At 35.9% G+C, this 25,008-nt stretch overlaps 1 protein-coding gene and 2 long non-coding RNA genes across 3 annotated transcripts; 1 reads left to right on the plus strand and 2 right to left on the minus strand.

Annotated features, from left to right (window-relative positions):
* The first annotated feature begins 1,281 nt into the window (after positions 1 to 1,281).
* Positions 1,282 to 1,734, plus strand: LOC129923596 (uncharacterized). Its single transcript, XM_056015233.1, has one exon. It carries the CDS (start codon positions 1,282 to 1,284, stop codon positions 1,732 to 1,734), a length of 453 nt encoding a protein of 150 aa, XP_055871208.1.
* An 8,981-nt stretch (positions 1,735 to 10,715) lies between these two features.
* LOC129923570 (uncharacterized) lies at positions 10,716 to 18,218 on the minus strand. The gene is made up of 4 exons (XR_008775533.1): positions 18,192 to 18,218; positions 16,084 to 16,158; positions 11,764 to 11,795; positions 10,716 to 10,841 (listed from the first exon to the last, which is right to left on the minus strand). It is a non-coding gene; the product is annotated as an uncharacterized LOC129923570 (long non-coding RNA).
* Positions 18,219 to 18,290: 72 nt separating this feature from the next.
* Positions 18,291 to 20,878, minus strand: LOC129923571 (uncharacterized). The gene is made up of 3 exons (XR_008775534.1): positions 20,765 to 20,878; positions 19,048 to 19,127; positions 18,291 to 18,415 (listed from the first exon to the last, which is right to left on the minus strand). It is a non-coding gene; the product is annotated as an uncharacterized LOC129923571 (long non-coding RNA).
* Positions 20,879 to 25,008: the final 4,130 nt, after the last annotated feature.

The following is a 25,008-nucleotide window of genomic DNA, read 5'->3' on the forward strand; positions in this document are numbered from 1 at the left end:
TCCCAGAGGAAAGAGTTGGCAACAAAGTTAACAGAGACTCCTTCGGGGACTGCTGTTTACATGGTCGAATTTCCTTGGAAGCTCCTATCTTTCCAAATGAATTAATTCTTCTGTTTTAAGGTCAGCACCCTTTGGTACAGGAATTTCACAAGAAGATACGAAATTTAAATGCATGCTTTTCATTGGCATCATTTAATGTGGATGACGACAGGACAATTAATAGCCACGGAATTTATAGTTTCATCGCAGCAGGAATGATTTATCATAAAATAAATTTGGCTGTTCATCCAACACAAAATCCAAATGGTGACTACGAAAGACCACAATATGGTCAGCTCTACTTTCTGGATCCCGACGATGCTGTGAATGAAAGAATTCAACATCCATACAATAATGACATCAACCAAGACTTAGTGAATAGATTGGAGAAAATCATACGTGCGGTAAATTATTTCGCTGAAGCATTTAAAATGATGAGAGAAGTGGAGACAGAAACTAGACAATTTGCAAAAGGAATAGCACCTCCACATGTTAGACTTTTGTTTACTAATCCTGATGGTTTTGATATCAGTTGCTACAATGTCCCCTCATCCAATGAAGTATGTGCTGTGCTGACACTGAATGCTGATCAAAGAATTCCAGCTAATGAAATGGTTGTACATCAGCAAGGCAAAGAAATAGTTACTTTAAAGAACACAGACAAACGAACAGAGCCCTTCACATATCCATTATTTTATCCTAAAGGCACCTTTGGATATTCTGTGGATCTAAAGCTACAACAGCCTTATCCCAGTCGGCAGCATCTAACAAGACTGAAAATGGCACAATACCGTATTGCTTATCGCAAAGGACTCGCCAAAAATCTCCCACTTGAAAAAGATAGAAGCGATCTTGAAGAACTTGCTGAAAAGAAAGATGCTGTTGTTGGTGAAACCATCATTTTACCATCCTCCTTCCCAGGCTCAACACGATACTGAACAATTGGAAGACGCCATGGCTATAGTGCGACGCTTCGGTTCACCAGACTTCTTTATAACCATGACATGTAATCCGGAATGGCCTGAAATAAAAGAAGCTGCCCGCATTGTTACCGAGGAAGGGTTTGTTATTCAGCAGTGAGCTCAAGATCGTCCTGATCTCGTTGAGAGAGTAGCCAAGCTGAAGTTTGAAACCATAAATGAGGAATTGTACAAGAAACAAATCTTTGGAAAAGTAGCAGCCTATGTTTATACAATTGAATTTCAAAAGCGTGGTCTCCCTCATATGCATCTTTTATTAATTATGAGATCGGAAGACAAAATACACAATCGTGATGAGCTAGATGATTTAATTTCTGCTGAGATCCCAGACAACACAGATCCTGAGTTGCGAGAACTTGTTTTGAAATGGATGATCCATAATCCTTGCGGTGAACATGACTTAAATGCGTCATGCATGAAAAACCACAATGGAAAAATTCATTGCCGTTTCGATTTTCCCAAAGCTTTCCAAGAAACAACTTCACTGGTTGACGACGAAAAACCAAAATTAAGACGTCGGTATGATTCCAGACTGGACCAGCAGAGCCCTAAATTTTCTCACGAACTAGCTGTCTACCGAAAAGACAAGTCTGGTAGGAGGATAAACAGAGACAACCGTCACGTGGCTCCTTACAATGCATACTTGCTGAAACTTTTCAATTGTCAAATAATTGTTGAATTTGTAGGAAGCATTAGAGCAGTGAAATATTTATAAAAATATATTTACAAAGGACATGACTGCACCTATATTAAAATTGTGGAGGAGCAAAAAAAATTAATTATAATGAACTAGACACATTTATTGAAGGGCGATGCATCACACCACCGGAGGCTTGCTGGCGTTTATCTGGGAATGAACTCCAAAAGAAGAGCTATGTAGTGCAACGTCTTGACATACATCTTCCTGGTCGCTACCGAATGTCAGACATTGCGAATGTGCAAGAAGATCTGGCGGACACTGGCATTAAGGGATCCACATTGGAGTCTTATTTCAAAATCAATGCTACCAAAAAAGCAAAAAGAAGAAGCTAACCGTCTTTCTGGAATGGATAAAGAAATTATTTACCACTTTTATTGGCAGATGCCCGAGCATTTTAAATGGATCGGAAGGCAGAGTGAATGGGTTTAGAGACTTCGGCAAATCAATGTTATTGGTCGTATCCACAGCGTTAATTTTGTAGCCCAGTCAGAATTATACCATCTCAGGATGCTTCTGTACCATGTTAATGACGCCACAAGTTTTGACGACATTCTTAAATTTAATGGTATCAGACATGCCACGTTCAAGCAAGCGTGTCTGGCTCGAGGGCTTACCTCTGATGACCAACAGTGGATAGATGGTCTGCAGGAATCTGCTATGTGAAAAACACCTAGAGCAATGAGAACACTATTTACACAGATTTTAATCTTTGGATCTCCAGAAAATCCAAAAAGACTTTGGGAAATGTTCAAAGCAGATCTAGCTGAGGATTTTATTCTAGAAATAGAACGCACAGGTGGCCGTGTGGAAGACGCGATAAATCATGCCTATTGAATTATCGCCTCCAACTTCAATACCGAAGCCACAAAAGGCAGAGATTTTCTGTACTGGGTCAATAGCTTTGGCAGGGACAACATTGACTTTGTCAATAACCATTAAATGTGGATGCATATAACAACAACGACTGCTCAATACTGGAAGGGGAACGGTTGTATGGACTCCTAAAAGGGAAACAGCTTGACATAGTGAATACCATTCTTGATGCTGTCACAAGTCATAACTCTGAACCAAAATGTTTTTTTATTGATGTACCTGGAGGCACTGGAAAAACTTTTGTGTACAAGACTATTTATCACATTCTACGGGGTCAAAATTTCAATGTAAAATGTATGGCATTTACAGGAATAGCATCAATTCTTTTGCCTAATGAACGCACCTCACACAAAACATTTGGCCTCAGTGTGCCCCTTACACCTGAATCAGTTTCAAACATAAAGCTAGGATCAATGAAAGCTGCTCAGTTAGCGGAAGTGGATGTATTTTTAATGGATGAGGCTCCTTTGCTGCCAAAATACGGACTTTCTACCATAGACCAGCTACTAAGAGCAATCTGCAATTCGAAAGAGCCTTTTGGAGGAAAAACAATAGTTTTGGGAGGCAACTTCCGACAATGTCTTCCAATTCAGCCACGAGCTAACAGAAGTGAGCTTTTAGATGTATCCCTTAAAAAGAGTGACCTATGGAGACATTTTAAAATATTTCGATTAACCAGAAATATGAGAGTTGATGAAGAAGAGACGGATTTTGCCGAGTTTCTTTTAAGGATTGGAGACGGTGAACTGCCATTGAATGATATGGGTGAAAAAGCGTTGCCACAAGATGTCATCTCAAAAACAAACATTATTGACGAAGTTTATGGGGAATGTTTAGCAGATAAAAGTTACGAAAAATAAAAAACAGGGCAAAAATCTGGCTCCCTTAAACAAAGATGTCAATATGATCAATTGTGAGCTTATAGACAGATTACCTGAAGAGGAAAAAGTCTATTTTAGCTTTGATTAAATCAATGATATGTCAGAAGGTACACTTCAATTTACTCAGAATTTTTAAATTTCATAGACATGGCCGATTTGCCGCCACATAAACTAATACATAAAAAAAAACACAATTATCATGCTACTTAGGAACTTGGATGTTTCAGAAGGACTCTGTAATGGGACAAGGCTCATTGTCACTAAACTGTGTAACAACATTTATTATTGCTAAGATTCTAACTGGCGAACATTTTGGAAAGGCAGTTCACATTCCCAGAATCACTCTAGATTCCAGTTAGAGGAAACTTGGATGCACAATGCAGCGCCATCAATTTCCTGTGACCCCTGCTCTTGCCATGACAGTCCACAAATCACAAGGTCAAACATTCCAGTTTGTTGGAGTTGATCTCAGGGTCTCAGTCTTCATGCATGGTATGTTGTATGTGGCCTTTTCAAGAGTGAAACGACAAAGTTGTTTAAAAGTCCTTCTTCCCCGAGACAACGCAAATTACACCCGGTACGTTGTGTGGAAGGAAGTGTTGAACTGAGATAAAGAAGGTTAGTATTAGGAGAGACAAAAGTTAACTACTTTACTACAATCTAGATATATAGGTATTGTGTTATAATTATTTATAAATAACACTTTCCAATAGGTATCTAAAATAAGGCTGAAAACATTTGGTAGTTAATTTTTTTTCTTTCTTTGAAAAAGGTGGATGGGAAATAGGGATTGTATTAGCTGTAAAATGTCCATATTCTCAAATTTTGATCAACTCATTCTAATGCTGAAATATAATATGCAATTCAATGCTACGGTGGAATGGATAAAGTAATCCCAACAGTTTTTGCACTATGTTTAGGTTGAACATTATCATAGAGTTCAAACTTTGAGTTCTAAAATTTGTTAAACATTAAAATACAACTATTTGTTAGTCGAACATCAGAACGATATATAACTTCGACCTTTTATTTAATGTCGACCAATCAATTTAGAATAGAAATATAATTATTGTTTGCAATTTTAAGAAACACAAATTAAGATTAATTTGGATATTTCTATTACAGCCTGTTTGTACCTGAGAGTTGATGTACTGGATAGCAAGTGGTAGTGGGAAGCAGAGATCTGAAGTCCTCATTAGACATTGCTATAACTAGCACCGTGGCTTTGGAGCAACACTAGACTCTATCTATGACCTGCGTTCAACTGAATCAAGGAAGATTTGATAAAGTACCTAAGGCGTGTCTCACTGCAAGATTAACATACCTAATTGTTTATGTTTTATCTCTTTGAATATTACATACCTTTATTATAAAACAATAATAATCCACTCTAGCCCTACAATTTATGTCTGGGAGAATTAGAGTTCTTTAGTGCTTGAATATGTCTACCAAAGAACAGTTTTATTTGATCAGATTAAAACAAAAATATGTCTTACATTTCTCCAATATCGATGCATTGAAACATGTGGAGATCTTAGAGATCAAAAGTGATCTAATGATAGTGAACATTTGGTGAAACTGCTCAAAATGTATTTTGTTCATGAATCAAATCTTTTTTGTATCAACATTACATGTTTTTATCAATTAATTTTTGTTCTCTAGGAAACTCTTGGGTATTGTAGTTTTTGTCTAATACTGCAGTTAAAAATCCATTTTTTTCTAATACCATTAAATTTAAGTAACTCAGTATTATGTATAATTATTAAATTTAGATAACCAAGTATTATGTATCGTTATTACATTTAAGTAACACATGAATGTATGTATGGTAATTACATTAAAGTATTATGTATGGTAATTACATTTTAAGTAACACAGTTTTATGTATGGTCATTACATTTAGGTAACCAAGTATTATGTGTAGTCATTACATTCAAGTATTCAAATTGTATGTATGATCATTACAATTAAGTATCCAAGTATTATGTATGGTCATTACATTCAAGTATCCAAGTAGTAGTATGTATGGTCATTATAATTAAGTATCTTAGTAGTATGTATGGTCATTACATTTAAGCATCCAAGTAGAATGTATGGTCATTACATTTAGATAACCAAGTATTATGTATAGTCATTACATTCAAGTATCCAAGTTGTATGTATGGTCTTTACATTTATGTAACCACAAAGTATGTATGGTTATTACAAGTATTATCTATTATGATTACATTGAAGTAACCAAATATTATGTATTGTCATTACATTTAGGTAAAAATGATTTATGTATGACTATTACATTTATTAGCTGTTCTTTTTAATAATGCTATGTATTTCTTTGTGATGAAACGTCTTTTAAATATAGATAAAGAAAACTTCTTTAGCTGTGCAAGTTCAGTTCTTTTTCTAGGCTTATATATTCACTATTACTAAAGGGCTAAATTCTAAACATTGTCTAAAGTAGTCAAATGTGTGTGTAATATCATTAGGACTTTTAAAGTAATGCTTAATGTCAGTGTACTTTATAAATTGATGACTACATAGCTGACATTATATCTTGTTAGTGTGTCTGTTTCACAATGAGATGAATTTGTGTAAGCAAGTTTCTATACAAGTTAATGTCTTCAAGTGAAAGTAAAATTGTAGAAATAAAAATATTCTAATAATATTTATATTCAATATATTTAACTTTCCTCAATGAATTAAAATCACTTAAACTTTTATACTATACAATAACTCTCTGTTTTTTCATTTTGTTTACATCTAATGTTGTTCTTTTTTAACTTCTTTAGTAACTAAAGGTTTTCACATTATAACTGCCATCTGCTGTTTGTTTTTGGTTACATCTAATGCCATTTAAGAAAGATTGTCATTTAATATTATTCAACAAAAAGCTTCTTTGAATTGAAGTTAGAATTATTTAATTTCATTTTCCTTTTATTGTCATCAAAATGTAATTCCTAATTAAAAGAAAATCAACTTGTATAACTTTTAAATCTTTAACATCTGCTAACCTTGCAATTATGAACGCATGGTCCTGCTCTTCGATTGTCCACTAAATACTTTACGACTTTACGGCGTGGACATGTTCACCGGATGGAGGACAAGCGCATCCCGAAAGTCATCCTCTATGGTCAACTCGTGACTGGCACAAGAAAAACTTGTCGCCCCCACCTTCGTTACATAGATGTAATAAAACGTGACCTCAAATCAGTGAACATCAATACTGACAATTGGGAAGACATAGCTCTAGACCGCAACAGATGGAAAGAGACAGTGACCAAGAAAGCTATGGACAGTGAAAGTACATGGGTCTCAGCTCAAGAGGAAAAACGTACAATCCGAAAAACGGCCAGCTCCTCTACCACCGAAGCAAAAGCCACCTTAACTTGCGCTATCTGTGGACGGGAGTGTCTCTCCAAAATAGGGCTCCACAGCCACACGAGGAAGTGTGCTCTGAGATGAACCATAGTTGTTCTACGACTGAAGGAGGCCAATGACTTTACGACAGAGTATTATATTTTTAAAAATCCATTGAATGTATTCAAGTTTATTTCAACCAAATTTCAGTAAGAATTAAATTAAATGCATTATAGAACCGAGCTAGGATCGGTCATCCAGGCACTATAAATATATATACATACATACATACAAGAATTGCTCGCTTAAGAGTATAGGATTACGTCATTGTTTGTTGTTTATGTTTTGTGCGAAAGCAAAAGGATAAGATGGAAACAAAAAGAGAGTTTCCATTGGATTGAGGAAAGATGAATAGAAGGGTAATAACTCGAGTGTGAAATTTAATTCTCAAATTATAGACGCCAAACAAGAATAATGGACTATTTTAGCATTATCAAGAATTATACTCAATTCTGTAAATTTTGCTTCAATGTTAATTAGTGTAGCCATAAAATACTCGCCATTTAGATCTATTATTAGTAAAGGCAGGGGCGGACTGGGTGTTAAAATTGGCCCAGGCATTTCTATGCAATCCGGCCCTTAAATTGTATATTAAATGAAAGACATCCATTTCTAGGTTACTTGTCATCAAGGTCATTCTGTTAAGTTTGATAATGTATCGATAACTGATCGCATGCCTACAATGAACTCTATCTTTTAAAAAAAAATATAGTAGGCCTTATTTTGATTTTTAATCGCTATAAGTGTGGGCCCTAAAAGGATGAAGGCTACTAGTAGCACTGTCTACTGATCTACCAGTCTAACTATTACATTATTTCGGAAAATGTGTTAGATTAAATTAGCATATACTGTTGAGTCTGTCAAAGATTTAACAAAAAACAAGACGCGTTGAGAGCCTCTTTTACAAGAAAAGATTATTATTATTAAAAGTTTAATACGTTCTATAGTGGCATTCATGAGGCCCTTTTGGTGGCCTACCGGCCCACCGGGCATTTGCTCGATTGCCCATATAGCCAGTCCGCCCCTGAATAAAGCTAACAAGATACCTGGAATTCGCTGTATATTATGCAGTTTTATTAGTAGCAACAAAGTTTAAAATGTAAAACTAACTTTAAAAAAAAATATTGATCTCCTTGCGAAAATTTTTTTTTAAAATGTCAACAAAGTCAACGCACTGATAGACCTAGATCTAGGTTTAGTCTTTGTTATAAATTTAATCCATAAATGTTGAAAAAAAAATACACCCGTTGACACTATTTGTCAATCAAATATATTAATTAATGTATTTACAAATAAATTTCAAACACCCATTCTCCCCCCTCCCCCCCCCCTTAGTTAAGCCACTGCATGGTGAAGAGTGGTATTTTTAATTTCGGGCTCTTTGGGTTGTTTCTGAGTCCACCCAGCTCTAATGGGTACCTGACGCTAGTTGGGTAAAAGTAAAGGCAGTTGGTCGCTGTGCTGGCTACATGACACCCTCATTAATCGAAGAACACTAGTCTGAAAGGGAAACTTTAGTTTTTATAAGTCTGGAATAAACACACAGATCACAAATTCAAGAATTTCACTGTTAAAGACATTAGGTTTTGATTTCCCCCCCCCCCCCCCCCAAAAAAAAAACTTTTAAAAAACAAAGCTTATCTAAGGAAGAAAATAAAACGCTTTTTTACTGATATTCGCTGAAAATTTCAGGGTTTGGATCCCTTTCTGCTATATGAAACACAATAACTTAATTAGTACTAAATGATTAATTAATTGGTTAATTTTTGGATTGATTCATGTATTGCCATTGGCGATGAATAATTGTGCAAAATTTCAACTTGATCCGAGAATGGGAATAGAGAGAAAAAACGTGTCAAAACGTAGTAAGGAGATTAAATCCTTATATACATCCACATCTCTCATTAAGTAGCATTTATTTTCCTTATTTCAATATACAAAAATATCTTACCATCAACAAGGAAATAACTCATTTGGTTCATTTTTTTGTTGTTGTTATTGATTTATGTCTTGTCAGGTTCAATGAATAATTGCTTTAAAATTATCCAAGAATAGGAAATGGACAAAAAAAAAACATGTTCAAAATATTTACCAGGCAGACAGACAGACTGTGATTTGATATAAGCGTTGTACTAAAAAAAAGGACGACCAAAGATGCGAAGAAAGGCGTAGCAGCTTTTAATTCTTCGTGGCGGTAAAATGGTTGTAAGTACTGGAAATAGTTCTACTTTTGACAGAGTACCGCCGCCTGAATATATCCCTGCACTACTGTACTCCTCCCCAAGCTGAGAAACAATGTCTAACAAATAACACATGTCAAGATTTATCTGATAACATTTGAACTACTCTATTGAATGGTTGTTGTTTTTTTTTTACAATTATCTGAAGCATGTAGACGGCAAAAAGTAAATCTAAATGGACCACCGGCGGACAACGGTTAGGCCTGGACTAGATGTGGCAAAATATGTGGGCCGCAGCTACGGGAAATACTGCAATCCTCATTAGTCTTCAGACTCGAAGTCAAGCTTTATTATTATTTAAAGCACAAGGTAGGCCTATTAGAATGTGAGACTGCATGAATTCTCAAAGAGTAGGTGTGTGTATATTCTACGTACTTGTGTGTTCCTATGTTTCGTGTGTGTTTGTAGATATTTGTATGTGTGTTTCGCATGTATTCGTGTGTATGTGTATGCTCTAAATGTACGGATGTGTGAAATTGTGTGTTTTTGTACTATGTTTATGTGTTCGTAATTTTTGTGTATATTCCTTCCTTCTATGTTTCTCCCTGCAACGTCTTGAGAGACAATCTTTTCCACGTGTAACTTTCCTTATGTATCTTCTGTGTATTTATATTGTTTGGGTAAACAAGGTGTGTATGTGGGTATATTTTCTTATCTATGTGTGTTTATTCAATGTTTCCATGTCTGCGTTTGTTTGGTTTGTGTTTGTGTGTTTTAAAATGCCTACGTACTGGACGTGGGATAAATTATTGAAGCAAACTGCCTCATTGATTACATTGGTATATAATTATGTATCGATTTCTCTTGCTGGCGATCGATTTTTCCTTAAGTACTTTTTCTTTCTTAGCCACAGGACCGAAGTCTCCTTAAGATTCGTTGTAAATGAAATACTTTGTTTTAAGTTTTTACACAGCCATTCTTGTAAAAAAAAACACAGTCAAGGGCCTGAGAGGTGGGAGGTGGCTGGGAATAAAATGAAAAATACAGTTGCTGACACAGTTGCTGACACAGTTGCTGACACAGTTGCTGACACAGCCGCTGACACAGTTGCTGACACAGTTGCTGACACAGTTGTTTTTTAATTTAACGGAAGAAGGTTTCCGTGCTGTTATTCAAGCACAAAAATTACTGGAGTCTGAACTCGGTAAAAGGTTTTATAGACTATTGTAAGTTTAAATTTCTAGAAAAACAACATTTAAATCTCAACACAAGGTTTATCTCCCCTAACCTTCGTACATTTTCTATATAAACAAAAATTAACCATTTGCGAAAAAAATGATAAACTTATTGATTAATTTTTTGACTGATTAAATTTTTGTGTGTGTCTTGTCATGGGCAATGAATAAATGTGCAAAGTTTGAACTTCATCCTAGAACGGGAAGTGGGAGAAACGTGTTGTAAACTATTCCATCCAGATAGACAGACGGAGTGAGCTAAAAAAAGCTTTGTTAATACCTTCTTAAATCAAGATATCGAAAACATTACGTATAAAAAATATTCTTTCTTTACTCAAGTATACATTTAAAATTATACATATTTTTTAAGGCAACATTGACAACTTTTTTTCTTCATTCTTTATTCAATTAAAAAAAAGTTTTATGTTAAGAGAGCAAGATTCAAAATCACTAGGAAGACAAACACAAACACTAAATTGTCAGATCTTCAATTACAGTTTGCTCTCAACATTAGTCTGTTGTTGTCTGGATGGTATCTGTACATGTAAAAAGGAATTGAGATTAATTTAATAACAATGTTTAGCTAGTACAGTTATACGCAACTAACGGTCCGCAGGCCAAATCCTGTCCCTTCAAAACTAATGCCCAGAAGGCATATTGAAGAATCAGTTTAATCAGTTGCATTAACTCTTTCTCTCCGTAATTATTTCCCCACGTTTTGATGGAATTATTCATTTTCCTCATTACTATTTCACTACCCTGTTATGATTAAGCTTCAATAACTTTTTAGTTTGTCATCAGAAAATGTTTTATTTTGGTCTAGAATTAAAGTGGAATGCAAGCTCTTTTAATATAACACAAAGTAAAGTTTATTAATTTAATTAAGGAGGTGAAATCAAACGATCGTATCGTCAATAAGAAGAGAAAGAGTTAAATGTTAAAAATTTATTGATGTGTTTATTAAGTTTCATATTTATTTAGTTATTTAAATTAGGTATTTAGTTTTTTATCAGTTTATTTATTTATTATTATTTATTTGTTTATTATTTGTTTATTTATTTTCAATGTCGGAAATGTATACGGTCCTCCGGCCGGAAAGGTAGGACACAACTGAACTAGTTTATAAAGTAGTTTCAATTCAATACATGAGAGAGAGAGAGAATGAAAGAGAGAGCGGGTCATAAAATGTCATTGTAACAGATACACTAATTCACCGGCTAAAATATTACTTTGGATTGATCGTTCAAATGTGCCCTTTTATTACAATTAAATAAAAAAAAGAAATGCAGGGATTTTCCCCCCACAATATACAATTTAAAGCCAGGCAACAAATCAACGGGCCTAGCCGGTGTGTACTGCTAGTATATATATATATATATATCAGCTGATTTTATCCACTAAGTTACATTAACATTAAATATTGTAGTAATCAAAAGAAACATTTTTACAACGAATTACCTTGCGACTTTTTCTTGTTTGATTCAGCCTCTCTGAAACATTAAATAATAAAGATGTGTTAAAATGTAGGTAATGCCAAAACATCATTGTAACACCTCTCAGCCAAGCAGATATATCAACTAAACACAGTTGGGATCAAATAGATCCAACGTTTTAAATCATTTATCTAGGATGAACCATCTTGACACTCTGTACAAATCTTGTCCACGCTATTTCTTCCGATTTTCATTCTCGGATCCAGTTAAAACTGTGCACAATTATTCATTGTCAATGGCAACACATGAATCAATCAGTGATAGGTAATTAATTAGTATTAATTACTTAAGAGAAACATAGAAAAAAGGAAATACATTTAGCAGAATTGAGAGATATGCCAGTAATCAAGCGTTTGTTTTCCTTATATCTATATATATAATTCTCTTTATGGCCCCACCATGCTGCACACCACCATAAAGTCATGGAAAAAAAAGAGGGGGGGGGGAGATCAAGTAATCCCCTTCTTTATACATTCTGTACACTTGACTACATTTAGGTGTGTATTTTTTTTTTCATTAAAATTGTTGCATGTTTTTCTGTAGCTTTGTTTTGATTGTGCCCCTTCGTATTGCCCTTCGTTTCCTAACCATGGTCACCGCTTCACATACAATCTCCTCGACAATACGATGCCTGCATGAATACTTCCGGTAAATAGCGGCGTATGCTACGCTTGGGTCGAGTAGTTAGCTATGTTTTTTAAGTATTTTTTTCTATTCTGCTTGTGTTTTCATGCAAGAGCTATTTATGTGATACTGTAGACTAGAGATGGGAAACGAACCGAACCCGAACCGAACGAACCGAACTCGAACCTCACTTATGACCGAACCGAACCGAACCCGAACTTTGAAACTGCTTGGTACGAACCGAACCGAACGAACCCTTTTTTTCTTAACCGAACTAATTTTGCAATTTTTACATCCCTTTTTTATATTTTGGGTTTAAAATAAAAATTACTTCAATATTTAATTTAAATTCTAATGATTCCATTATACTTTGAAAACTTAGGAGGGGGTGGTGGTGGTATTTTGAAAAAAAAAAGCGGCGCGCTTTGATTCCCATGGGTTTTTCCGTACGTGCCGACTCTCCCTTAACCTTGAATTTTCGCGGGCTGTTTGCAATATTGGTTTTGAGTCGAATAGGCGCCCTCTAATTAGATCTAGATCTAGATTCAAGTTCCTAGTAAGTAGAAAGTTGACAAATATTGTCACTTTTATTTGAGATGGCTGTTAGTTGAGAGTAGAATATTTTTTGCCGATTAGAGAGTGTAGATATAAATAAGTTCATTTGTGTTCTAGTTTAAAATCAATTTAATTATCTTCTATTAAGTGATTTATTTTTACAAAATTTTGAAGTATTCCATATTGGAATATTATCAGTGGCGTAGCAAGGGTGGGGGAGGAGGGGGAAAAATGTAAAATCCCCCCGGGCCGCCACTTGACGGGGGCCCCAAATTAGTATTTTTTACAATAAATATTCAATATTACGCAAAATGCAGGGGCCCACAAAGAGGTCCAGCCCCTCCCGGGCCCCCAAATGATGAAAAATTCCTATCTACGCCCCTGAATATTTTTACTATTATTCTGTTTATGCATTATTGATCATCAGTATTTTTAATGCAGCGTTTCTCAAACTTTGGGTCCTCTCCCGTGGGTGGGGATGGTTAGTACCTTGAATTGGGGGATGGGGAGACGCAACTTCTTGACAAAAATGGGTGTCATAAAGTGTGTGTGTGTTTTTTTCTGGTGGCGGTAAGAAAAGGTTAAGCGATTGATTGGTGTTTATGCATTAAGGATGATGAAATTAGCGTAATGCAAATTTTAAACGTCAGACAATCTTGAGACATGAAAGACTAAAGACGTTGTTTTGTGGTGACCTAGGTTTTGTTTAAATATCAGTATATTTCATTAATATTACATCTCTATCTCAAGTTAAATATGTGAATATTGTAAAAACAATTAGGCTATATTGAGTTGTTCACATAAGAACTTTATTTTAAAGTTTATTAAGCTTATATATTATTATAAGGCTTGTCTTCGAGTCCGAAGATTAGTTAGGAATGCAATTTTTCCCATGGCTGCGCAGGCCCAGCTGTGACCTACATATTTTGCCACAACCAGGGCAAGCATAACCACTGTTCGCAGGTGGTCGAATTTTCTTTTCGCGTCTGCGTTTGTCCTCGGCAGCGGATTTTCTTTTGGTCTCAAATGTGTATCACGCGGCCTTTGGGAGTGACCTCCAACTGACTCGTTCTGAGACTGCATGCAACCAGGTGTTCTCTTCTATGTCAGCTAAGGCAAGTTGGCTTCTAAGCTGGTCTTTGAAGCGTTTCCGTGGGGCACCTCTGTAACCTTTTAGCTCACCAAAAAAAAAAAGACTGCCTTTGGCATACGTTCTTCTCCCATACGAGATACGTGCCCTGCCCAGCGTAACTGTCGGACCATAAGAAGTCCATCTATACTATCCTTACCGGTAAAAATATAAAACGCCTATATTGGTTCAATTGTACTAGCTGTTTGTAAGCGACAAACCAACGACCAACTAACAAAGAGAGGGGACATTGAAAAAAAAAGTTTTATTTTTAGTGTAACTTATCTGAATATTAGTATAATTACATGCTTGAAAATTAAAATATATGAAGTGAAGATGTCATTTTATCTTCTAATAAGACCTTGTCAACTGAAGACTGCTGTTTGCGAGGCGCGTATGAAGAAAACGTTTTGAAGAAAACATTTTAAAACATCTCCGCTAGTGTGATTCTTCTGCATTTTTTTGTCTCAAAATAGTCGAATTTCTTCCGTATATTGCAATTCATAATAGTGACGACTTATGTGTGAAACAAAATCCTCGATAGAGACGTCTTTACACGAAGAATATTTCTTTAAAAAGATCACGCCCATTATAGAAGGACGTGTGCAATATGTAGGCCTGCCTAGAATGTCCCTTGCATAATTCTATTGGCCAGGTCTGCCTCTTTATTATTAGATTTCATATGGCCCTCGACTTTTTTTTATTATGATGAATAGTGCGTTCTGAAAGAAAGCACATCGATATTAGCATTTTAAAAAAATTCGCTTAGCGCCGAGTCACGCCCTGAATTTAACCACTTGCCGACTTGAGCGAAAACCTGCCGCATCTTCATTTCTATCTCCATTAAGAAATTTTTACAACCCTTTAAATGTATGTAGGCAACATTATTTTGGCAAATGTATTGCCCATAGGCCTATTATATATTGCAAAGTATTTGTTTTATGTAAAAATTCAAATAAAAAAGTTTTAACTAATAAATTGCATTAAACCTTATAACTTAATTTTGCTATTACATAATTTCATAACATCGAACCGAGCCGAACCCGAACTTTAGACCTGACCGAACCGAACCGAACCCGAACTATACTCGTCATCGAACCGAACCGAACTCGAACTTAAATCTGACCGAACCGAACCGAACCCGAACTTTAAAAGTTGGGTTCGATTCCCATCTCTACTGTAGACTAGAAATTGTTCTCTAGGTGGTCAACACAATAGATGTAAGATATTCTCAAGAGCTTCCTCAAGAACTGCCAGAATGACAACCTTAATTGGGAACTGCTAGAATTTTATCGCTTCGTACGTCGAGCAGACGTGAGTGTCGTTACCAACTGCAAGGAAATATAGCTGCTAACAAAGAAGAAAAAGAATAGCCAAATATGTAAGAGCAAAGGCAATGATGCAATAGACCAAACAATGCTGTGCCCAACCAAGCATTGCCCCATCAGCCTGTGCCCAACCAAGCATTGCCCCATCAGCCTGTGCCCAACCAAGCATTGCCCCATCAGCCTTTTCCAAGCAAAACCAATCGTCATAGAAGGCCTGAACACTGACCTGCAACGTCACAACCTGAAGGAAGTTTGAGCCCTCATTGCCAAGTCACAGGTTTCTACGACATGGAAACGAGCTATTGGTTTAAGCTTCCCACAGATTGTGACGTCGAAGGGCAGATGATGTTAAGGTCATCTGTTTCTTTGGCCAATGGTTAGCAATGGTTAGCAAACGGCCTTTACTTTCCCTAACAAAATCAGGTACCCATTAGAGTTGGATGGACTCAGGGACGTCCTAAAAATCCTGAAATTTAAAATCCCAGTCTTCACCTAGATTCGTACCCAGGATCCCAGTTTCGGAAGCCAGGCGCTTAACAACTCAGCCACCGCGCTCCCATGTTTCACTATGGTGGTCATTAAACTTTTTTACACACATGTCCAGTAGACTAGTTTGTAAGATAATCAATGAACCAGACAAATTACTCACAACTCTAGCAGTTAACTTCGCCTTTTGACCTTTTGCTTGTCCTTGAACTTTAGTTTGTCTTTGACCTGCATAAGTCTTAATATTAAGTAGAAAAAAAAAATATTGACCTATCCAATTTTCATCAGACCGATTAGAGAGAACAAAACATGATATTATATGTTGTTGTTTTTTAATTTAAATTATATATAGTTGCATAGACTGATTTGTTCTGTCTGTCAGTCAGTTCGTAAGTCACATTTAGAACAAAACTAATATTATAAAAATATTTAAAAAATTAAAATGAACTTCTACCTTATGTTTAAAAAATGTGATAAACTAAAAATTTATATTTTAATTTTTATAATTGTGTTATAATTATATATATATATATATATATATATATATATATATATATATATATATATATATATATATATATATATATATATATATATATATATATATATATATATAATTCTCTACATGGCTCAAGAGTTTGAACGAGAAGAAGAATTAAGAAGAAGTAAAGGAAAAATCTTTCTGTTATTTCTGCGGATAGTCACCCCACGAAAAAAAAGAAGGGGGGGGGGGGAGAACAAGTGGTATTCAACCGTCAATACGAATAGCTGCCTGCTCATGCGGTTTGCGCGCTGGACTGTCAAACCCTGCCCGCTCCCATCCCCCTTTGTCCTGCGGGAGGTTTGGACTAAGAAGTAAGCTATCTTCAACTCTGAAGGAACATCCGAAACATGTAAAACATTTTACAAACATTTTACAAACACTAAATAGCAGGGCCGGACTTAACCATTGTGGAGTCTTATGCGAAACGGATTTCGCGGGGCCAAGTTTGGGTAGGGGAGCAGATAATAAGTGAAATTTAAGAGTTTGTATTAGAAAATAAATTCGTCTATGTATTTTATTCATTCTTTACTAGAAACAGAATTACTTTACGAGCCTTGCGTGTAGCAAAATCATACAGTATAATACAGTATCATAATAATTCTGTTTCAAACATAGATCACGCTCAATAGCGAGAATTACCAAATGTTTCAATCTTTCAAAATTGTTGACCTTCATTAGTTTGAGGCGCGAGAAGCTTCTTTCACCAGATTACATAATTACGGCTAATGCATAGTGCCGTTTTTATTTATCGCGAGTAGGATTGGCGTTTTCCATATTGAATGACACCCCAAGATGACAATTTTTGTGTATATATTTGCGTATATTTTAAGGACTTTTTCGTATATTTTGCAATTTCGGGAGATTTCCAGGAGCTCCTGGTAAATCTACAGGATGGCGCAGGATATCTGCTTTAAGTTATAAAATGGTTTAATTTAATAATTTATACATCTTGAATTCGTGCGATTCCTATGAAAGTGCGGGTCCCATGAAAGTGCGGGTCCCACTGCGGTCGCATAGGTTGCAGTGGCATAAGGCCGGCCCTGCAAAATAGCGGCGTATGCTACGACGCCGGTCGACTAGTTACTATAAAATTATAATAGATAGCAAAGTATATAAGCGTCAATTCCTTTCCCTCTATTTACAACTTTCTTTTTCATATGATATCTTCATCAAATGATTTTACAGGTATGTATAACAAACCAAACACTGCTGACCGTGTAGTAATGTAACACTACGCTGAAAAATTAAACCTGTGTTTAAGTTAGTAATGTAAAACTACTTGAATTGTGAAAACTGTGTTTTATTTAGAAGTATGATAACACTGAGAATGTAAAACATGTGTTTAAGTTTATAATGTAACACTATTCTAGTAATATTCTAAAAGTACGCTTTGTGCTAAAAAGGACACTTGTTTTTAACAGAATGTTTAAACACTTTTTGATATCTTGTAAATTGACTTGTGTTTCAATATATCCCTAAACTCAAAGTCAAATTTTTAAACGTAAAAGACAATTTTAACCTGTTTTTAAAAGCTTTCGAGCCATTTTCAAGATCACTGTAAAAATAAAGTAATTCACCTTTAACGGTTCGTTTTATTACTTGTCTGAAGCTACAACCCAACCCCTATCAACAATTATACACGTGTGTATGGATTAAAAAAAACGTCTATTATAAAAAAACAAAACGTCTATAATACAGAAGACGTCTAAATAGCAAGAGATACTTACAGTAGCATCACTAACACGTGGTGGACGATGAAATCAATTAAGCATACACTATTCATTGTTAGTATTTAAATGAAATTGTACCAATACTATTTTTTTTTAAATCTACTACGTAGAGTCGTAGTATGTAATTCAACTGAATGTGCATTGAACTTTGCATTAGAGTTACAGTGAGAATGAAGACTTACTGTTGGCAGAGAGCCTTTAAACAAAGGCTTAAATGGAACCTTTATAAAAAAAAGAAAATAGGCCAAATATTAGGCTAAGACTTTACAATCAATCTGGTTTATTAAAACAAGAAAAAAAAATATATATATAGATAAAATAAAGCTTTAATATTAATAGTAATTGTATCATTTAGTTTGGATCAGAGTCATGTGATTCAATTATAATAGATCTAGACTAACAATAATAAATCAGTGCAATTAGAAATATTTTTAACAATTTGTTTTTGTTTAGAGCAATTTCATGCTTTTAGCTTTCTCAATGAGGTATGCTCTTTGTCTTGTCTGGACCAGTCGGGAAAGGGGAGGGGGGAAAGAAGGGGGGGGGGTATCTGGGTGAATGTTACCGTGATCGCTTTTTAAATGCATTTCATTTTTAAAAAAAAGTTGTACAACTTGAATTCGAAGTAGACTTTCTCAAACGGATACACTTACCACTGTGCCACTCAAGTGCTGATGAAAATATGACAGTTATATATTGCCACGGCATAAGTCTCTACAGAAAGGGGACTAATTCAAGTAATACCTCCACATCAGTCAAGTAGCCTCATATTTCTTTCCCTTGTTTGTAAAGACACGAATAACAATCCTGATTAAAAAAAAAACACTGTACACACACACACACACAAACTTACAGCAGCTTCAGACGAATTGAGGACCACCAGAGTGATCAAGGCAACAAGGCAAAGTACTTTGGGAATCATTTTAGAGTTTTCTGTAACAAAGGGGAGAGAGCTTGTTATTTGGAGCAGAATTGTGTTGGAATATCCAACAAACAATTTTTTTTTTTAATCTGCAAACTATTTCAACAATAGTTCTAAATGTTTTTCTAGAACACGTCTATATTTTAAAAAAATGTAGTTATAGCCAGAAATAAAAGTGTAGAGCATATAAATATTGTTAGAGGTTCTTCAAAACCTAATCATTCTTTCGATCTGTGTTCTACTCAGTCTATTCACATTCAAGCACCACATATAGTTACAAAATAGATTACTATATTTTGTTTACCAACAACTGTGAAAGTAAGGTACCACATATCGCAGAAATTCATTAAAGACGAGTGATGAACAGAAGGGAGAAACAAGTTGGGGGACGGTTGATTCCGGCTAAGTAGATGAAGAAGCAGAAATAGAGATAGGTTGGAACCGCCCGAGTTGTAAAACGGATCAATGCCAGTGTGGTCAGCCTGTGAGAAGCAGTGTAGGTTGTCTGGTCAGGAAGAAGCCTTGTGAGGAAACTGCGGAAAGGTTTGTTCATGTTAGTGGATTACATTCTTGGTCATTTATGGAGACTATTCTTCTGGAGACAACGAAAAAGTTGAGAGTGGCACGCACTGTGACCCCGTGTTCGTAGCAAGATAGTGAACCCTGCAGGAACGTTAAGACATAGGCGGCAACAGTGAATCTTGTACGTTAGTGAAAGGCTGTCTTGGCGACAGTGAACCCTGCAGACCAGAGCTAAATGAACACATAGCTAGCTAAAACATTTATGTTTGTGTAATCATTTCTCTTCTGTTGTCAAGAAAATAAACATGACACCCATCTCTTCACCTTGATCCTTCCTTGAGTCTTTGCCCTACATTCCTTACAGTTCTATCATCAAAGTGTTTCAATCCTAAGTCTAACACAGTAGAGTCAATAAAAATCTCCTGCATTTGGAGTTGAATAAGGACGTAATCTCGACTTTGCGTCCGATTAATTCTCAGGCCTACGCAAGAATTACATTATAATTGTTGGAACAAATAGTCACCTACTAACACACTATTTCAAATCACATTTATAGAAAAAAAAATGTCTGTGCTACGGTACATGCATAAGGCGTAGCCAAGGGAAGGTAATCTGATTAATCTTGATTTTAAAAAAAATATGTTCCATCTTGCATGTACATATTGAATATGCTAATAAGAAATTAAGTTAAGTTTTTTTTTTAAATGGAGACAATATATTAACATGTCGAATTGCTTGTATCCTCTTGATATATAATATAACAAGTGTGATTATTGTATTAAAATAATAATTAATTCCTTATTTGCAGATAAAAAATTAAAAATTGTGGGTTTCGATAATATAATGAAGTTGTATCCTTAAATTAATCTGTGACTAAACTGTGAGAGTTACTACCCGTCTGCCTAGTATTAAATACTTCTACGCTGTGATACCAATGAACAATTTGCATTTGTTATTCATTTAGTAATAAGCATGCTAAATTAAAGCTAACACTATTTTGGAACTGGCGAACCTGCACACTATTTTACTCTATAAACAGCAGGCTTTTGTAATCAATGATATTAAACTCTATGAAATAAAGGTTTATCTTAAATTTAAATCAATGAAAATGAAATAATTGTTGAACCTCTATAAAAGTGATCCTTCACATTGAGTTGTCAATCTTGAAGTAGTTAGTTTGTTTTTGTCTCTAGCTTTGCTTTCTTATAGTGCCCTTGAAACTTGCTGCTAAGTCATTAGATGCAATCAGAATCTATCCAACAGCTGTGTATCTTTTTCATCATCTTTTATCGTCTTTCATACCTGGCTAGTATGATTTATATGCCCCCTCCTCACCAAATAAAATATGTTTGTAACACATGACAATTATAGAAACATTCTCAACTTCAAACGCTATAAACAACCATGGAATAAAGTAGCCCATGGCCCCGGGACCTATGACTAATAGGGGCCCTCAGGGAGCATTGAAAGATAGTCGTTGAAGGCCTTGTTTTGTTGGCCTATTTGTAAGAAGTCGTTACTGAAATGAGCGTAATGAAAACACAAACACGTTATATAAAGTATTGTATGTATGCACGAAGCTCCTCAGGAAAGACATCAACAGGTCTGTAAGGGGAACTTTACTTTTTTTAAATTTTAGGCTGATATGGAGGGCAAGAAACAAAGAGGAAAGGTGAGAGGGCCTCGATGGTGAACACATTAGAAATAGGAAAAGGCTGAAAACGTTGAAACCTAACTTATGACATGGATGTGTATCAAGGATTAGCCTCTTTAGTCACACGTGACTCTCTCTCTCTCTTTCTCTCTCTCTCTCTCCAATTCTCTGTTTCTTGATTGTCTCTTGTTTCATTTGTTTGACATGCTCCTTCAGAATGGAAGATCACTAACAACCTAACCCGAACCTGTCACAGGACCTTGAGAGATAGCGGCAAGCAGTGCTCGAACCCGGGACCACCAAGACATTTGTCCAGAGGGCATAGTACACGACCAACCAATCATTCTCTCTCTGTCTCCGTCTTTCCATTTCTTTTTTCTCACATGCACTGACCAATATAATTACAAGTAGATGAACACACAGACACTATCTCAAGTCCAAACATATGTACACACACACACACACACTCACAACATATTTATATTCAAATACTCACAAAGAAACAGACAAGTAAAAAAAAAAGAAATAATAATTCCTCCCCTCTCTTTTTTTTTTCCTTTCTATTTGAGTGTTATCTCGTCCAATCGTCCAGCTCTGGCCATTAACGTTCGAGACATTGCTTGCAATGAGGTCACTGGGCCAAGAAACAAATGAACATAGATCGTCTGCTACCAATAGAAAAGCTTAGCTTTTGTGACGTAACATTGTCACGTGACTCTTTATTATTCTCTTTTGATTCAGGAATTTTTTAACCGGGTCGTTACAGCTATCTTAATGGAAACCTTTATGTGTCCTCTAATAGTGCTATCAGGGCAATTACAAGTAATCACATCGATGTGAATTTCTTGAGTGTTTTCTTTTTCAAGTTATTTGTTTGTTGTCTCCCCTCCAATGAAGTGATCCCAGAAATACAGCATTATTCATAGTGTAGCACTTTCCAAGCCTTATACAAGCTTTCTCGTTTTGATAGCGATAAAATAATAATAGTGCTGTAACTCTAGGTTAGGCACTCAACGAATAGGCATGCAACTCAACACAGTGTAACAGGAAATAAAGACAGGTGTTTATTCACTAAGACAAACACATAGCATCCTTCAGCTTCCTCAGAGTCTTTCTACTAATTTACCAGTCCTTTAGACAGCAACCCGAATGTGGACCAACGACAGCCTTCCCCGCTTCGTTCCAGGTCCCTTCTACAACCTTCAGGTAGCACCAAAAGCTTGCTTCTTAGTTTCCAAACATTCAGACTCTTCACAATCCCTGATGCACTGTTCTTTTTTCCATTCTAGTCTCTTCCTGTTTACGTTCACTAGTGCGCACCTCAAGCACTGGTGCAAGGCAGGGTTACAACAATAGTAATAATAATAATAATAATAATATGTTGGAATAAACAAGAAGGCCACTATAAACCATAAAAAAATAAAAGAGGACTTTCTTGGCAAATACAAGCAGAGAGTAAATAAAATTCAGAACGCAAAACTGTCTGGCAGTAACCTCATCAGGCAATAAATAATTAGTCCGTCCAATTGGTCCTCAATAAAATGCATACTATCAAATGGACTGACATCAACCTACATGACATTGACAGGTTCACGAGGAAATTATTAACTAATTTCGACGCTTTCACCCCTGGTCCTCCACCATAAAGTTATACCTGCCCAGGAAGGATGGAGGCCGTGGATTGCAGAACATCTTCAAACTGTGCAAGACGCAAGTTTCAAAAATACGATCACAACTGCACGCCTCCAGCAATGAACTAGTTTCCTTCCTACACAAATACGACTATGACGCAACTCCTCTGAACCAACACAATGTTGATGTTAATGTCGGTTTGGACGACGTTGGGCATGAGATTCGCCAATGGGAAGAAAAAACACTCCACGGAAAATTCCCGGCTTTATTACATGGGGACAACATTGACAAGGCTGCTTCCTTAGCAAGGCTCAAAGCATGTCATCTCTACCCTGAAACAGAAGGCTTTGTTACAGCGATACGGGACAGAGTCATTAGAACAAAAAATTCAGAGAAACATATCCTAAAACTCAATATTGTTGGCAAATGCCGAAAATGTTGATGAGTCAGTTGAACACATAATGGCAGGATGTTCAGCCCTATCGGAATCTGGCTTTGACACATAATTTGATCGGTAAGGATACTCCTCCTTATTACAAATACTCACCACAAGAGGTTCTCGAGTCTACTGATAATCTGCTGTACTGGGATAGGCCTATCTTGACCGACAAAACAGTAGATTTTAATCGCCCTGATCTACTGCGCATCGATAAAAAAGAAAAAGCCGCTACCATTATTGATATCGCGTACCACTATCTCATAATTTATGAAAAACTGAGATAGAAAAACAAAGAAAATATGGGAATCTAAGCTTGGAGATTAAGCATTTATAGAAGTTATCTAAAACAACAATATACCTCATTGTTATATCAACCGAGGGGATAATAACAACTGACCTCAAAGATACCTTCAATGCCCTTGGCATTCCAATGCGAGTATCCTGTCAGATGGCGGTACTGCTGCAGACCTTCCACATCTCCAGAAAATTCCTCGGTGGAAACTGATAAAGGAACTACGATTAATTTTGTTTCACTTTAACAAAACTTGACCCTGGCTGCGCCAGAGAATGACTACTCGTTCTTTTCTAATATAATAATAATAATAATAATAATCAGGCTTATCTTCGAGTCCCAAGATTAATAAGAAATGCAGTATTTCCCGTGGCTACGCAGCCGCAGCTGTGACCTACACATTTTGCCACATCCAGGACAAGCGTAACCATTGTTCGCCGATGATCGATTAAGTTTTTCTTTTCGCCGTCTGCGTCTGTCCTCGGCAGCGGATTTTCTTTTGGTCTCAAATGTGCATCCCGCAGCCTTTGTGATAGAGCTCCAGCTGACTCGTTCTGAGGCCGCATGCAACCAGGTATTCTCTTCTATGTCAGCTAAGGCAAGTTGGTGCCTAAGCTGGTCTTTAAAGCGTTTCCGTGGGGCAGTTCTGTTACGTCGACCACCTTTTAGCTCGCCAAAAAAGACTGCTTTTGGCATACAACGAAGCAAAAGTCTGCAACGGGAAATCTTTCCAAAATTTACTTTTTAAAATGTCTCTTTTCAAGTCAGAACTTCATGGATGGAAGGTGGATGGGTGGAACCTGAACGCTGATCTCTAAAACGGCTCTAACGAATTTTCTAGAAATTTAGTAGTTGATGTATATAGCGAAAATAATGACTAGCTCGTTGGCCACACGGAAAAAAAAAATCTAGTTTGACCGTTATCATTTTTCAATAAAAAATAATATGAACTACATTTAAATTTGGCTAGAGAACTAGATCTAGGTCTAAATCCAACATCGATTTTGCAAGGTTTATCGCGTTTTTTGAAGGGCTATCGTGGTAAACAATCGCTCTGTAAGTTATATAAAGGAAGTATTGTCATTTGAAAAAAAATAAAAAAATTTTAAATGTTTTTTTTTGTACATTTTCAGGTTCGACACGAATTTTAAATTTGAATTCAAATGTTTGTTTTTGTTTCGTAGTTTCGCTACACCTTGTTGTTTTTGTGTTGATTTTAATTTGGTTTGTAAGCCATAACAATAAGAATTTATAGAGTTAGTAGTAGGGGTTAAAACTATCTATTGAATCTTTAGGCTATTGATTTCTATAGGGCAGATGACGTTAAGGTCATTTTTTCTTTTGCGAACGGTT

The sequence above is a fragment of the Biomphalaria glabrata genome, chromosome 17 (genome assembly GCF_947242115.1).
Source record: "Biomphalaria glabrata chromosome 17, xgBioGlab47.1, whole genome shotgun sequence".
NCBI lineage: Eukaryota > Metazoa > Mollusca > Gastropoda > Planorbidae > Biomphalaria > Biomphalaria glabrata.

Bases quoted from the DNA above. Each gene is read 5' to 3' on its own strand.
- LOC129923596 (XM_056015233.1), top strand. From the start codon at position 1,282: ATGAGATCGGAAGACAAAATACACAATCGTGATGAGCTAGATGATTTA.